General features: G+C 37.9%; 1 protein-coding gene across 3 annotated transcripts in view; it reads left to right on the top strand.

The window, feature by feature from the left end:
• plekhh1 (pleckstrin homology domain containing, family H (with MyTH4 domain) member 1) overlaps nt 1-17506 on the top strand; it is a 103873-nt gene that overhangs the window by 49163 nt on the left and 37204 nt on the right. For 2 of the 3 annotated variants that reach the window (XM_061896252.1, XM_061896249.1), the window contains 8 exons: nt 2216-2307; nt 2373-2529; nt 6137-6273; nt 6340-6450; nt 6513-6761; nt 9477-9557; nt 11222-11392; nt 11451-11562. In XM_061896252.1, the coding sequence (XP_061752236.1) occupies nt 2216-2307; nt 2373-2529; nt 6137-6273; nt 6340-6450; nt 6513-6761; nt 9477-9557; nt 11222-11392; nt 11451-11562 (1110 nt within the window). The remainder of the gene's footprint in view (nt 1-2215; nt 2308-2372; nt 2530-6136; nt 6274-6339; nt 6451-6512; nt 6762-9476; nt 9558-11221; nt 11393-11450; nt 11563-17506) is intronic. The other variant, XM_061896251.1, reaches the window with a different exon arrangement.

Below are 17506 nucleotides of genomic sequence, written 5' to 3'. Positions count from 1 at the left end.
CGACTTTTCGGACTTTTCTCCCCCACTTCCTGTGGGACTTGACTGGGCAGATTTTGGTCATGATGGGCCTCCTGGGACTTGTGGGATTCTAACCCAGGTGTGATTTTTGAACATTTTTGGGGCTTTTGCCGACTTTTCGGACTTTTCTTCCCCACTATCTGTGAGACTTGACTAGGCACATTTTGGTCATTATGGGTCTCCTGGGACTTGTGGGATTCTAACCCAGGTGTGATTTTTGAACATTTTTGGGGCTTTTGCCGACTTTTCGGACTTTTCTCCCCCACTATCTGTGAGACTTGACTGGGCACATTTTGGTCATTATGGGTCTCCTGGGACTTGTGGGATTCTAACCCAAGTGTGATTTTTGAAAATTTTTGGGACTTTTGCCGACTTTTCGAACTTTTCTCCCCCACTTCCTGTGGGACTTGACTGGGCAGATTTTGGTCACGATGGGCCTCCTGGGACTTGTGGGATTCTAACCCAGGTGTGATTTTTGAAAATTTTTGGGGCTTTTGCCGACTTTTCTGACTTTTCTCCCCCACTTCCTGTGGGACTTGACTGGGCACATTTTGCTCATTATGGGTCTCCTGGGACTTGTGGGATTCTAACCCAGGTGTGATTTTTGAAAATTTTTGGGGCTTTTGCCGACTTTTCGGACTTTTCTCCCCCACTTCCTATGGGACTTGACTGGGCAGATTTTGGTCATGATGGGCCTCCTGGGACTTGTGGGATTCTAACCCAGGTGTGATTTTTGAACATTTTTGGGGCTTTTGCCGACTTTTCGGACTTTTCTCCCCCACTATCTGTGAGACTTGACTGGGCACATTTTGGTCATTATGGGCCTCCTGGGACTTGTGGGATTCTAACCCAGGTGTGATTTTGAAAATTTTGGGGACTTTTGCCGACTTTTCGGACTTTTCTCCCCCACTTCCTGTGGAACTTGATTGGGCAGATTTTGGTCATTATGAGTCTCCCGGGACTTGCGGGATTCTAACCCAGGTGTGATTTTTGAACATTTTTGGGGCTTTTGCCGACTTTTCGGACTTTTCTCCCCCACTATCTGTGAGACTTGACTGGGCACATTTTGGTCATGATGGGCCTCCTGGGACTTGTGGGATTCTAACCCAGGTGTGATTTTTGAAAATTTTTGGGGCTTTTGCCGACTTTTCGGACTTTTCTCCCCCACTATCTGTGAGACTTGACTGGGCACATTTTGGTCATTATGGGTCTCCTGGGACTTGTGGGATTCTAACCCAAGTGTGATTTTTGAAAATTTTTGGGACTTTTGCCGACTTTTCGGACTTTTCTCCCCCACTTCCTGTGGGACTTGACCGGGCCGATTTTGGACATGATGGGCCTCCTGGGACTTGTGGGGTTCTAACCCAGGTGTGATTTTTGAACATTTTTGGGACTTTTGCCGACTTTTCGGACTTTTCTCCCCCACTATCTGTGAGACTTGACTGGGCACATTTTGGTCATTATGGGTCTCCTGGGACTTGTGGGATTCTAACCCAAGTGTGATTTTTGAAAATTTTTGGGACTTTTGACGACTTTTCGGACTTTTCTCCCCCACTTCCTGTGGGACTTGACTGGGCAGATTTTGGTCATGATGGGCCTCCTGGGACTTGTGGGATTCTAACCCAAGTGTGATTTTTGAAAATTTTTGGGACTTTTGCCGACTTTTCGGACTTTTCTCCCCCACTTCCTGTGGGACTTGACTAGGCACATTTTGGTCATGATGGGCCTCCTGGGACTTGTGGGGTTCTAACCCAGGTGTGATTTTTGAACATTTTTGGGACTTTTGCCGACTTTTCGGACTTTTCTCCCCCACTTTCTGTGGGACTTGGCCGGGTGCGTTTTGGACATTTTGGGCAGCATGAAACCCTCCACTGGTGGAAGACGTCGCAATGACGAAGAAGAAAAGAGTTGCGTCGCTCAGGTCGATGGCCGTGGTGCATATTATTTCCCCGGGGGTCACACGGCCAAACGGAGGGGCACCAGGAGCCACGGCCGCCGTGAAACTCCTCAGCTGTCTTTTATTTAAAGGCCCCGAAGTCATTTTGTAATGCAGGCCCATAAACCCCCCCCCCCCCCCCCCCCCCCCTGCTAAGTCTGACACCCCCTGCTCCATTTAGCACATTCAAAAGTAGTTCCTGTGTTTACCCTCAACTTTCATCTTTCCCTGACACCCATTTTTTTTCCCCCCACCTCGCAGGGTCGGTCTCGCCCCAGACTCTGTCGGCGGGTCCGTGCACGCAGTTGACGTACAAGAACATCGAGGTTCCCGTCTACGCCGCGCTGAAGGGGGTGAGAGAGCCGACCTTTTAACCTTTTAAGCTAATCTTTTTACGCCCCCCCCCCCCCGTCCTCAGAGAGCCACGCAGATCAGCGCGGTGCCGCTCAGAGACGACGACTCGGGTTCCGAGGACGACAGCGGCTCTCTGGCCAGTCTGCGGACCTCCGTGCTGAACCCGGACAGGAGGGGCAGCGTCCCAGGGAGCCCCCGGGCGGTCAAGAGAGGTAATGCAGGTATATTTTTGAAGATTTAAATAAAAATAAAAATAAAAAATACAGGCGGGCCCGTAAGGACCAGATGAGTCGCCCCCCTGGCCTGTTCTAAAAATAGCTCAAATAGCAGCACTTACCAGTGAACTGCCTCAATTTTTCAAATTGTATTTATTTACTAGCAAGCTGGTCTCGCTTTGCTCGACATTTTTAATTCTAAGAGAGACAAAACTCAAATAGAATTTGAAAATACAAGAAAATATTTTAAAGACTTGGTCTTCAGTAGTTTAAATCAATTCTTAAAATTTTAGCGTCCGCCAGGCCCATTGCAAAGGACTCCACAGGAGTCCTTTGCAATGGGCCAAAGGACCCTATTGAAACTGAAATGTTTTATTGTTATTATTATTCTTCTTTCTTTCTTTATTCCGCACCTATTCGCTGTAATTTGACCCCCTTAACATGCTTCAAAACTCACCAAATTTTACACACGTCGGTACAGCAAACCTTCCCAACTTATTAAGCAACCAAACCCCAAAAATCTAAATTGCGCTCTAGCGCCCCCTAGGAAAAAAAAAACAAAAACAGACTGCTCGTAACTTCCGTTAGGAATGTCGTAGAGATATAAAACAAAGACATCTATGTAGGGCTGACTTAGACCTAGATTTCATAACCGTATCTTCTAGGGCAAAAATCAACACAAATTGTGCAAAAACCCATTCAAAGCAAAATTTTCGCAAAAAATTAAATTTTTGCCTCTTTGAGCTGTAATTTGACCCCCTTAAAATGCTTCAAAGTGCAAGTTAAAGCTCTACTATGCCAAGCGAAAGCCATTTATCAACAACATCCAGAAACGCCGATCTGTAATTTGACCCCCTTAACATGCTTTAAAACTCACCCAATTTTACACACACATCAGGACTGGCGAAAATTGCTATCCAATAAATAACCAAACCCCAAAGATCAAAATTGCGCTCTAGCGCCCCCAAGGAAAAAACCCTGACAAAACTGCTTGTAACTTCTGTTAGGAATGTCGTATAGACATGAAACAAAATCCTCTATGTAGGTCTGACTTAGACCAGGGCTTGGGTCGGGTGGCCAGCAGCCAAAGGCGGACCCGACCAACGCTGCTCGCAGCTTTAATTTTAATTTGCTTCTTATAACTTTCAGAAAGACAATTTTAGAGAAAAAAATACAACCTTAAAAATGATTTTAGGATTTTTAAACACATATAAATGTTTACCTTTTAAATTCCTTCCTCTTCTTTCCTGATAATTTAAATAAATGTTCAAGGATTTTTTTTTTTTTTATTGTAAAGAATAATAAATACATTTTAATTTAATTCTTAATTTTAGCTTCTGTTTTTTCGACGAAGAATATTTGTGAAAAATGTCATGCACCTGGGTGGCGACTTGTCCAGGGTGTAACCGGTCTACCGCCCGATTGCAGCTGAGAAAGGCTCCAGGACCCCAGGACAAGCAGTAGTAAATGGATGAATATCTTATTCTTCAAACTTATTATGATTAAAATAAAAAAATAAAAATATTCTGGCAAATCTAGAAAATCTGTAGAATCAAATTTAAATTGTGTCTACTTTCGTTAGCTTGCTAACATGCTAACATTAGCATGCTAACTTTTTGAGCTAGTTTTGCAACCGTTTACACCAGAGTCATATAACTTGGCATGTGATATTTTTTAACTGTTAGCATGCAAATGTTAGCATGATGCTAAGCTAATTTAAGCATGCTAACTTTTTTTTTAGCTAATTTTACACTGTTTTCTTTAATTCCCCCTTAGAGTCATATAACTTGGTATGTGACACAACTGCTAGCATTCTCACATTAGCATTCACACATGCTAAACTTAGCATGCTAACTTTTTGAGCTAGTTTCGCAACCGTTTACACCAGAGTCATATAATTTGGCATGTGACATTTTTTAACTGTAAACGTTAGCATGATGCCAAGCTGACTTAAGCATGCTAACTTTTTTTTTTAGCTAATTTTACACTGTTTTCTTTAATTCCCCCTTAGAGTCATATAACTTGGTATGTGACATAACTGCTAGCATTCTCACATTAGCATTCACACATGCTAAACTTAGCATGCTAACTTTTTGAGCTAGTTTCGCAACCGTTTACACCAGAGTCATATAATTTGGCATGTGACATTTTTTAACTGTAAACGTTAGCATGATGCCAAGCTAACTTAAGCATGCTAACTTTTTTTTTTAGCTAATTTTACACTGTTTTCCTTATTTCCCCAGCCATACACCTTAGAGTCATATAACTTGGTATGTGACACAACACAACTGCTAGCATTCTCACATTAGCATTCACACATGCTAAACTTAGCACACTAACTTTTTTAGCTAGTTTTGCAACCGTTTACACCAGAGTCATATAATTTGGCATGTGACATTTTTTAACAGTAAACATTAGCATGATGCCAAGCTAACTTAAGCATGCTAACTTTTGTTTTTAGCTAATTTTACACTGTTTTCCTTATTTCCCCAGCCATACACCTTAGAGTCATATAACTTGGTATGTGACACAACACAACTGCTAGCATTCTAACATTAGCATTCACACATGCTAAACTTAGCATGCTTACTTTTTGAGCTAGTTTTGCAACCGTTTACACCAGAGTCATATAACTTGGTATGTGAGACAACACAACTGCTAGCATTTTCACATTAACATTCACACATGCTAAACTTAGCATGCTAACTTTTTGAGCTAATTTTGTAACTGTTTACACCAGAGTCATATAATTTGGCATGTGACATTTTTTAACTGTAAACGTTAGCATGATGCCAAGCTAACTTAAGCATGCTAGCTTTTTTTTAGCAAATTTTACACTGTTTTCTTTCATTCCCCAGCCATACACCTTAGAGTCATATAACTTGGTATATGACACAACACAACTGCTAGCATTCTCACATTAGCATTCACACATGCTAAACTTAGCATGCTAACTTTTTGAGCTAGTTTTGCAACTGTTTACACCAGAGTCATATAGCTTGGTATGTGACATTTTTTAACTGTAAACGTTAGCATGATGCCAAGCTAACTTAAGCATGCTAACTTTTTTTAGCTAATTTTATACTGTTTTCTTTAATTTCCCCTTAGAGTCATATAACTTGGTATATGATACAACACAACTGCTAGCATTCTAACATTAGCATTCACACATGCTAAACTTAGCATGCTAACTTTTTTAGCTAATTTTGCAACCGCTTACACCAGAGTCATATAACTTGGTACGTGCTATTTGTTAACTGTTAGCATGCAAATTATAGCATGCTGGCAAGCTACGTTCCAATCTAATTTTTCACTTGTTTCTCCATTTTCGCAGCCATACACCTTCTTGAGTCACACAACTCGGTATATGAAACATGTGAACTGTTATCATGCTAACGTTAGCACACATGCTAAATGTTAGTATTTTAATGTAAACATTATAAGGTTTTAGGCTAGCTGTGTGGCTCATTGTGTACAGTTACACCTGAAACTCTCAGATTCAGACATTCGGAACCATCTTCAAAGCCGTCTGTGCCCCGGATCATTGAAGATGGTCTGGGGCACAGATAGCAGGCCCATTAAAAATTCTAGTCCACGTTATTGTTCCTTCTAGGCGTGTCCATGTCCTCCATGAGCTCAGAGAGCGATTACGCAATCCCACCTGACGCGTACTCTCTGGACAGCGACTACTCGGAACCGGAACACAAAGTCCAGCGGACCTCCTCATACTCCTGCGAGAGCACCGGGCCTGTGAGTAGGACTCCACGAGTCCGGGTCCTGTTGGGTCGCGTTGTGTTGACGTTTTGAAGCCCCCAGGAGACTTTGGAGAAGTCCGGCTATCTGCTGAAGATGGGCAGTCGGGTGAAGGTGTGGAAACGTCGCTGGTTCATCCTGAAGAACGGAGAGATTCGCTACTACAAATCGCCCGTGAGTTCGATTCCTTCTCAGGTGGAAAAACTCCTTCCGACTTGTGTTTGTGATGCCTTCAGAGCGACCTCGTCAGGAAGCCTCAGGGCCGGATCGAGCTCAACCCATCTTGTCGTATCCTTCGCGGCGAAGGAGCGCACACTTTTCAGCTGCTGACAGAGAAGAAGACCTTCTACCTGACGGCGGATTCGCCCAACATCCTGGAGGACTGGATCCGGGTTCTGCAGAACATCCTCAAAGTGCAGGCCGGCAGCCCGATCAGCGCCGAGTTGGCGTCCGCTAAGCCCAGCGTCAGAGGCTGGCTAACTAAGGTCAGTGCGGCAGCCAAACTTAGATGCTAACGTTAGCATGCTAGCAGTTAGCATGTGTCAAGTAATAAGTCATATGACTTTAAAACGTATTAGCTAAAAAAAAAAAAGTTAGCATGCTAACAGTTAGCATGTGTCAAGTAATTAATTTGACTCTAAAACATACGCATGTGACATTAGCTGAAAAAAGTTAGCATGCTAACAGTTAGCATGTGTCAAGTAATAATTAATTTGACTCTAAAACATACGCATGCAACATTAGCTAAAAAAAAGTTTGCATGCTCACGGTTAGCACGTGTCAAGTAATAAGTCATATGACTTTAAAACGTATTAGCTAAAAAAAAAAAAGTTAGCATGCTAACAGTTAGCATGTGTCAAGTAATTAATTTGACTCTAAAACATACGCATGTGACATTAGCTAAAAAAAGTTAGCATGCTAACAGTTAGCATGTGTCAAGTAATAATTAATTTGACTCTAAAACATACGGATGCAACATTAGCTAAAAAAAAGTTAGCATGCTCACGGTTAGCACGTGTCAAGTAATAAGTCATATGACTTTAAAACGTATTAGCTAAAAAAAAAAAGTTAGCATGCTAACAGTTAGCATGTGTCAAGTAATTAATTTGACTCTAAAACATACGCATGTGACATTAGCTGAAAAAAGTTAGCATGCTAACAGTTAGCATGTGTCAAGTAATAATTAATTTGACTCTAAAACATACGCATGCAACATTAGCTAAAAAAAAGTTAGCATGCTCACGGTTAGCACGTGTCAAGTAATAAGTCATATGACTTTAAGACGTATTAGCTAAAAAAAAAAAGTTAGCATGCTAACAGTTAGCATGTGTCAAGTAATTAATTTGACTCTAAAACATACGCATGTGACATTAGCTGAAAAAAGTTAGCATGCTAACAGTTAGCATGTGTCAAGTAATAATTAATTTGACTCTAAAACATACGCATGCAACATTAGCTAAAAAAAAAGTTAGCATGCTCACGGTTTGCACATGTCAAGTAATAAGTCATATGACTTTAAAACGTACGCATGTAATATTAGCTAAAAAAGTTAACATGCTCATAGTTAGCACATGTCAAGTAATAAGTCATATGACTTTAAAACGTATTAGCTAAAAAAAAGTTAGCATGCTCACGGTTAGCACGTGGCAAGTAATAAGTCATATGACTTTAAAGCGTTCGCATGTAACATTAGCTAAAAAAAAGTTAAATTGCGAACAGTTAGCATGTGTCAAGTAATAAGTCACATGACTTTAAAACGTAAAGCATTTAACAGCTTGAAAAAAGTTAGCATGCTAGCAGTTAGCATGTGTCAAGTAATAAGTCATATGACTTTAAAATATATTAGCTAAAAATAAGTTAGCATGCTAACAGTTAGCATATGTCAAGTAATAAGTCATATGACTTTAAAACGTATTAGATAAAAAAAAGTTAGCATGCTAACAGTTAGCATGTGTGAAGTAATAAGTCATATGACTTTAAAACGTACGCATGTAATATTAGCTAAAAAAGTTAACATGCTCATAGTTAGCACATGTCAAGTAATAAGTCATATGACTTTAAAACGTATTAGCTAAAAAAAGTTAGCATGCTCACGGTTAGCACGTGGCAAGTAATATGTCATGTGACTTTAAAGCTTTCGCATGTAACATTAGCTAAAAAAATGTTTAATTGCTAACAGATAGCATGTGTCAAGTAATAAGTCATATGATTTTAAAACGTACGCCTGTAACAGCTTTAAAAAAGTTAGCATGCTAGCAGTTAGCATATGTCATGTAATAATTCATATGACTTTAAAATGTATTAGCTGAAAAAAAGTTAGCATGGTAACAGTTAGCATATGTCAAGTAATAATTCATATGACTTTAAAATGTATTAGCTGAAAAAAAGTTAGCATGGTAACAGTTAGCATATGTCAAGTAATAAGTCATATGACTTTAAAAAGTATGCATGTAACATTAGCTAAAAAAGTTAGCATGCTCACGGTTGGTATGTGTCAAGTAATAATACATTTTAAAATCATATGATTTTAAAATGTATTAGCTGAAAAAAGTTAGCATGGTAACAGTTAGCATATGTCAAGTAATAAGTCATATGACTTTAAAACATCCACATGTAACATTAGCTAAAAAAGTTAGCATGCTTACAGTTAGCATGTGTCAAGTAATAAATCATATGACTTTAAAACGTATTAGCTAAAAAAAAACTTAGCATGCTAATAGTTAGATTGTGTCGGGTAATAAGTCATATGACTTTAAAACGTATTAGCTAAAAAAAAAGTTAGCATGCTAAAAGTTAGCATGTGTCAAGTAATACGTCATATGACTTTAAAACGTACGCATGCAACATTAGCCGAAAAAAGTTAGCATGCTAAAAGTTAGCATAGGTCAAGTAATAAGTCATATGACTGTAAAACGTACGCATGTAACATTAGTTAAAAAAAGTTAGCATGCTAACAGTTAGCATGTGTCAAGTACCAAGTTATATGCGTCTGAGGACATAATCACTATTTAGACCAGGCTGCCAGGGGGGCGGGGCTTAGACCTCTCGCTCAGAACGCGTTTAAAACGAGGGACTTGTTTCGTTTAGGCTCAAACTTAAATATGTGCAGACACCTGCTGGTCACATTTAGACCTGCAACCCCCATCATATTGGAAAATAACGCCAACATCTAGTCTTATAAAAACCTTTTCTGGTCCCAGGTGAAACACGGACACTCTAAGCTGGTTTGGTGCTGCCTGCGGGGAAACATCTTCTACTACTTCCGCCAGCAGGAAGACCAGGTAACATTAAAACTGCAAGCAGCGATGGACAGGACCGACTTTTGCTGGGGTTTCCTGCCTTTACCCGTTCAAAATATATTTACCTGCACGTTACCTACCTTCCCTGCATCCTGGGGTCACACTGGTGCTTCTCTCTTTCACCCATACATGCTGGTGCTTCCTGCCATCACCCAGACAACATATTTACCTGCACATTACCTACCTTCCCTGCATCCCGGGGTCACACTGGTGCCTCTTTCTTTCACCCAGTCACCATATCTTTACCCGCACATTACCTACCTTCTCTGCATTTTGTGGTCACGCTAGTGCTTCCTGCTTTTAAGCAGATATATTGAGACGGCAGCAGCGCAGCAGTTTTTTGAAGGCTCGTAAAATCAAAACCGGAGCAGTTAGAAGAACTCTTTGCGCAACTTTTAATCAGAAGGGTTCAATTTCTTTCCTGTGCGAATTCGAAGCCAACACGACAAACGCGCTCAGAGGAGATAATGTTTGAAAAAAGGTGATGGGTTTTTACAAAACTTTTGTTTTGAAGGGGTAATTGCCAACTTCCTGTTGATTTTTGCTGAAGGATGTCAATTAATGAAATGTAGGTCTAAGTGAGACCTACATAGAGGTTTTTGTTTCATGTCTCTTAAGACATTCCTAACGGAAGGTACAAGCAGTTTTGTCCGTGTTTTCTTCCCAATAGCAGTTTTGTCTGTGTTTTATTCCCAGGGGGCGCTAGAGCACAATTTTTTTTGTTTTTTTGTTTAATTAGATGGCAATTTTCGCCAGTCCTGATGTGTGTGTTCACTTTGGTGATTTTTGAAGTATTTTAAGGGGGTCAAATTACAGTTCAAAGAGGCAAAAATGAAATTTTTTAGGAAACTTTTGTTTTGGAGGGGTAATTGCCAACTTCCTGTTGATTTTTGCTGAAGAATGTCAATTAATGAAATGTAGGTCTAAGTGAGACCTACATAGAGGTTTTTGTTTCATGTCTCTACGACATTTCTACCGGAAGGTACAAGCAGTTTTGTCTGTGTTTTCTTCCCAATAGCAGTTTTGTCTGTGTTTTATTCCTAGGGGGCGCTGGAACGCAATTTTGAGTTTTTTTTTGTTTTGTTTTATTAGATGGCAATTTTTGCCAGTCCTGATGTGTGTGTCCACTTTGGTGATTTTTGAAGTATTTTAAGGGGGTTAAATTACAGCTCAAAGAGGCAAAAATGCCATTTTTTAGGAAACTTTTGTCTTGAAGGGGTGTTTGCCAACTTCCTGTTGATTTTTGCTGAAGGATGTCATTTTTTGAAATGTAGGTCTAAGTGAGACCTACATAGAGGGTTTTATTTCATGTCTCTACGACATTCGTAACGGAAGTTACAAGCAGTTTTGTCTGTTTTCTTCCCAATAGCAGTTTTGTCTGTGTTTTATTCCTAGGGGGCGCTGGAGCGCAATTTTGAGTTTTTTTTTTTTTTTTTTTTAAATGGCAATTTTCGCCAGTCCTGATGTGTGTGTCCACTTTGGTGATTTTTGAAGTATTTTAAGGGGGTCCAATTACCGCTCAAAGAAGCGTGTCCCGCCCCTCCGTGTGTCCGTCGGCTCCATTTCTCCACACAGACCAACTAACAACAAAGAGTAGACAGCGCCACGTGCCCTCTGCAGTTTAGTCAGGTCAAGGTCTCTCCCAGTGTCCTTTAGGTCAGCTGCAGATGCGGGAGGCGTGGGTACAGGAAGTGGATCGCTCGTGCGACTCAGACGAGGCGGGGGGGCGCGGCGTCCTGTCTTCCCACCGCACCTTAGTGGTCAAGCCCCCCGACCACAGCCCCACCTACCTCCTCGTCAGCAGCAAACAGGAAAAGGTATGTTTGACCGCCGCGTTCAATCCACGAAGAAGTCAACCACCACTTTTGTCCGCAGGACACCTGGTTGTATCACCTGTCTGTGGCCGCAGGGGGGGGCGCCCACTTGAAGGTGGGCACCGAGTGGGAGCGGCTCATTGGCCGACTGCTTGATGCCAACGCAGACGCAGGTGACACAATCATAACTTTATACTCACTATCATACCTTCATACTCACTATCATACCTTTTATACTCACTATCATACCTTTTATACTCACTATCATACCTTTATAGTCACTATCATACCTTCATACTCACTATCATACCTTTTATACTCACTATCATACCTTTTATACTCACTATCATACCTTTTATATTCACTATCATACCTTTATACTCACTATCATACCTTTTATATTCACTATCATACCTTTTATACTCACTATCATACCTTTATACTCACTATCATACCTTTATACTCACTATCATACCTTTTATATTCACTATCATACCTTTATACTCACTATCATAACTTTTATAGTCACTATCACACCTTTATACTCACTATCATACCTTTATACTCACTATCATACCTTTATAGTCACTATCACACCTTTATACTCACTGTCATACCTTTATAGTCACTATCATACCTTTATACTCACTATCATAACTTTATACTCACTATCATATCTTTATACTCACTATCATACCTTTTATATTCACTATCATACCTTTATACTCACTATCATACCTTTATACTCACTATCACACCTTTATACTCACTATCATACCTTTATACTCACTATCATACCTTTATACTCACTATCATAACTTTATACTCACTATCATACCTTTATACTCACTATCATACATTTATACTCACTATCATACCTTTATACTCACTATCATACCTTTATACTCACTATCATACCTTTATACTCACTATCATACCTTTATAGTCACTATCATACCTTTATACTCACTATCATACCTTTTATACTCACTATCATACCTTTTATAGTCACTATCATACATTTATACTCACGATCATACCTTTATACTCACTATCATACCTTTATACTCACGATCATACCTTTATACTCACTATCATACCTTTATACTCACGATCATACCTTTATAGTCACTATCATACCTTTTATACTCACTATCATAACTTTATACTCACTATCATACCTTTATACTCACTATCATACCTTTATACTCACTATCATACCTTTTATACTCACTATCATACCTTTATACTCACTATCATACCTTTTATACTCACTATCATACCTTTATACCCACTATCATACCTTTATACTCACGATCATGCCTTTATACTCACGATCATACCTTTATACTCACTATCATACCTTTATACTCACTATCATACCTTTATACTCACTATCATACCTTTATACTCACGATCATACCTTTATACTCACTATCATACCTTTATACTCACTATCATACCTTTTATACTCACTATCATAACTTTATACTCACTATCATACCTTTATACTCACTATCATACCTTTTATACTCACTATCATACCTTTATACTCACTATCATACCTTTTATACTCACTAACATACCTTTATACCCACTATCATACCTTTATACCCACTATCATACCTTTATACTCACTATCATACCTTTATACTCACGATCATACCTTTATACTCACGATCATACCTTTATACTCACTATCATACCTTTATACTCACTATCATAACGTTATACTCACTATCATACCTTTATACTCACGATCATACCTTTATACTCACGATCATACCTTTATACTCACGATCATACCTTTATACTCACTATCATACCTTTATACTCACTATCATACCTTTGTACTCACTATCATAACTTTATACTCACTATCATACCTTCATACTCACTATCATACCTTTATACTCACTATCATACCTTTATACTCACTATCATAACTTTATACTCACTATCATACCTTTTATACTCACTATTATACCTTTATACTCACCGTCATACCTTTATACTCACTGTAATACCTTTTATAGTCACTATCATACCTTTATACTCACTATCATACCTTTATACTCACTATCATACCTTTATACTCACTACCATAACTTTATACTCACTATCATACCTTTATACTCACTATCATACCTTTATACTCACTATCATACCTTTATACTCACTATCATACCTTTATACTCACTATCATACCTTTATACTCACTGTCATACCTTTATACTCACTATCATACCTTTTATACTCACTATCATACCTTTATACTCACTATCATACCTTTATACTCACTATCATACCTTTATACTCACTATCATACCTTTATACTCACTATCATAACTTTATACTCACTATCATACCTTTATACTCACTATCATACATTTATACTCACTATCATACCTTTATACTCACTATCATACCTTTATACTCACTATCATACCTTTATACTCACTGTCATACCTTTATACTCACTGTCATACCTTTATACTCACTATCATACCTTTTATACTCACTATCATACCTTTATACTCACTATCATACCTTTAATACTCACTATCATACCTTTATACTCACTATCATACCTTTATACTCACTATCATACCTTTTATACTCACTATCATAACTTTATACTCACTATCATACCTTTATACTCACTATCATACCTTTATACTCACTATCATACCTTTATACTCACTATCATACCTTTTATACTCACTATCATAACTTTATACTCACTATCATACCTTTATACTCACTATCATACCTTTATACTCACTATCATACCTTTTATACTCACTATCATACCTTTATACTCACTATCATACCTTTTATACTCACTATCATAACTTTATACTCACTATCATACCTTTATACTCACTATCATACCTTTTATACTCACTATCATACCTTTATACTCACTATCATACCTTTTATACTCACTATCATACCTTTATACCCACTATCATACCTTTATACCCACGATCATACCTTTATACTCACGATCATACCTTTATACTCACTATCATACCTTTATACTCACTATCATACCTTTATACTCACGATCATACCTTTATACTCACTATCATACCTTTATACTCACTATCATACCTTTTATACTCACTATCATACCTTTATACTCACTATAATACCTTTATACTCACTATCATACCTTTATACTCACTATCATACCTTTATACTCACTATCATACCTTTACACTCACTATCATAACTTTATACTCACTATCATACCTTTTATAGTCACTATCATACCTTTATACTCACTGTCATACCTTTATACTCACTATCATACCTTTATACTCACTGTCATACCTTTACACTCACTATCATACCTTTACACTCACTATCATAACTTTATACTCACCATCATACCTTTATAGTCACTATCATACCTTTATACTCACTATCATACCTTTAGACTCACTATCATACCTTTAGACTCACTATCATACCTTTAGACTCACTATCATACCTTTATATTCACTATCATACCTTTATACTCACTATCATACCTTTATACTCACTATCATACCTTTATACTCACTATCGTACATTTATACTCACTATCGTACATTTATACTCACTATCGTACCTTTATACTCACTATCGTACCTTTATACTCACTGTCATACTTTTATACTCACTGTCATACCTTTGTACTCACTATCATACCTTTATACTCACTATCATACCTTTATACTCACTATCATACCTTTATACTCACTATCATACCTTTATACTCACTATCATACCTTTATACTCACTGTCATACCTTTATACTCACTATCATACCTTTTATACTCACTATCATAACTTTATACTCACTATCATACCTTTATACTCACTATCATACCTTTATACTCACTATCATACCTTTATACTCACTATCATACCTTTATACTCACTGTCATACCTTTATACTCACTATCATACCTTTTATACTCACTATCATACCTTTATAGTCACTATCATACCTTTATACTCACTGTCATACCTTTATACTCACTATCATACCTTTATACTCACTATCATACCTTTTATACTCACTATCATACCTTTTATACTCACTATCATACCTTTATACTCACTATCATACCTTTATACTCACTGTCATACCTTTATACTCACTATCATACCTTTTATACTCGCTATCATACCTTTATACTCACTATCATACCTTTATACTCACTATCATACCTTTATACTCACTATCATACCTTTATACTCACTGTCATACCTTTATAGTCACTATCATACCTTTATACTCACTGTCATACCTTTTATACTCACTATCATACCTTTATACTCACTATCATACCTTTATACTCACTGTCATACCTTTATACTCACTATCATACCTTTATACTCACTATCATACCTTTTATACTCACTATCATACCTTTATACTCACTATCATACCTTTTATACTCACTATCATACCTTTATACTCACTATCATACCTTTATACTCACTGTCATACCTTTATACTCGCTATCATACCTTTTATACTCGCTATCATACCTTTATACTCACTATAATACCTTTATACTCACTATCATACCTTTATACTCACTGTCATACATTTATACTCACTGTCATACCTTTATACTCACTATCATACCTTTATACTCACTATAATACCTTTATACTCACTATAATACCTTTATACTCACTATCATACCTTTATACTCACTATCATACCTTTATACTCACTATCATACCTTTACACTCACTATCATAACTTTATACTCACTATCATACCTTTTATAGTCACTATCATACCTTTATACTCACTGTCATACCTTTATACTCACTATCATACCTTTATACTCACTGTCATACCTTTACACTCACTATCATACCTTTACACTCACTATCATAACTTTATACTCACCATCATACCTTTATAGTCACTATCATACCTTTATACTCACTATCATACCTTTAGACTCACTATCATACCTTTAGACTCACTATCATACCTTTAGACTCACTATCATACCTTTATATTCACTATCATACCTTTATACTCACTATCATACCTTTATACTCACTATCATACCTTTATACTCACTATCGTACATTTATACTCACTATCGTACATTTATACTCACTATCGTACCTTTATACTCACTATCGTACCTTTATACTCACTATCGTACCTTTATACTCACTATCATAACTTTATACTCACCATCATAACTTTATACTCACCATCATACCTTTATACTCACCATCATACCTTTATACTCACCATCATACCTTTATACTCACTATAATACCTTTATACTCACTATCATACCTTTATACTCACCATCATACCTTTATACTCACCATCGTACCTTTATACTCACCATCGTACCTTTATACTCACTATCGTACCTTTATACTCACTATCGTACCTTTATACTCACTATCGTACCTTTATACTCACTATCATACCTTTATACTCACTATCGTACCTTTATACTCACTATCGTACCTTTATACTCACTATCGTACCTTTATACTCACTATCATACCTTTATACTCACTATCATACCTTTATACTCACTATCATACTTCAACACTTTAATTAATGGCTTTTGATACATGGCACCATCTTAGAAGTATGCTAACTATTCCTATGCTATCATGCTAACCTTGGTATGCTAACTGTTTATGCTAGCATGCTGCCCTAAGAGCTGTGCTTGAGGAAGAGTGAGGTCCTGACTTTATTTAATGTTGTGTTGCTCTAAGAGTCGTGCTTGTGGAAGAGCGAGGCCGTGACTTTCTCCTTGTTGTTGTATTTGTCTAAGAGTCGTGCTTGTGGAAGAGCAAGGTCCTGACTGTCTTTAATGTGGTGTTGCTCTAAGAGTCGTGCTTGTAAAAGAGCGAGGCCCTGACTTTTTTTAATGTCGTGTTGCTGTAAGAGCTGTGCTAGTGGAATAGAGAGGCCCTGACTTTTTTTAATGTCGTGTTGCTCTAAGAGTCGTGCTTGTAAAAGAGCGAGGCCCTGACTTTTTTTAATGTCGTGTTGCCCTAAGAGTCGTGCTTGTGGAAGAGCGAGGCCCTGACCTTCTTTAATGTTGTGTTGCTGTAAGAGCTGTG

This window comes from Nerophis ophidion, linkage group LG03, assembly GCF_033978795.1.
Source record: "Nerophis ophidion isolate RoL-2023_Sa linkage group LG03, RoL_Noph_v1.0, whole genome shotgun sequence".
Lineage (NCBI taxonomy): Eukaryota > Metazoa > Chordata > Actinopteri > Syngnathiformes > Syngnathidae > Nerophis > Nerophis ophidion.
The sequence above is the reverse complement of the archived record's forward strand: the minus strand, read 5'-3'. Positions and strand labels throughout refer to the sequence as shown.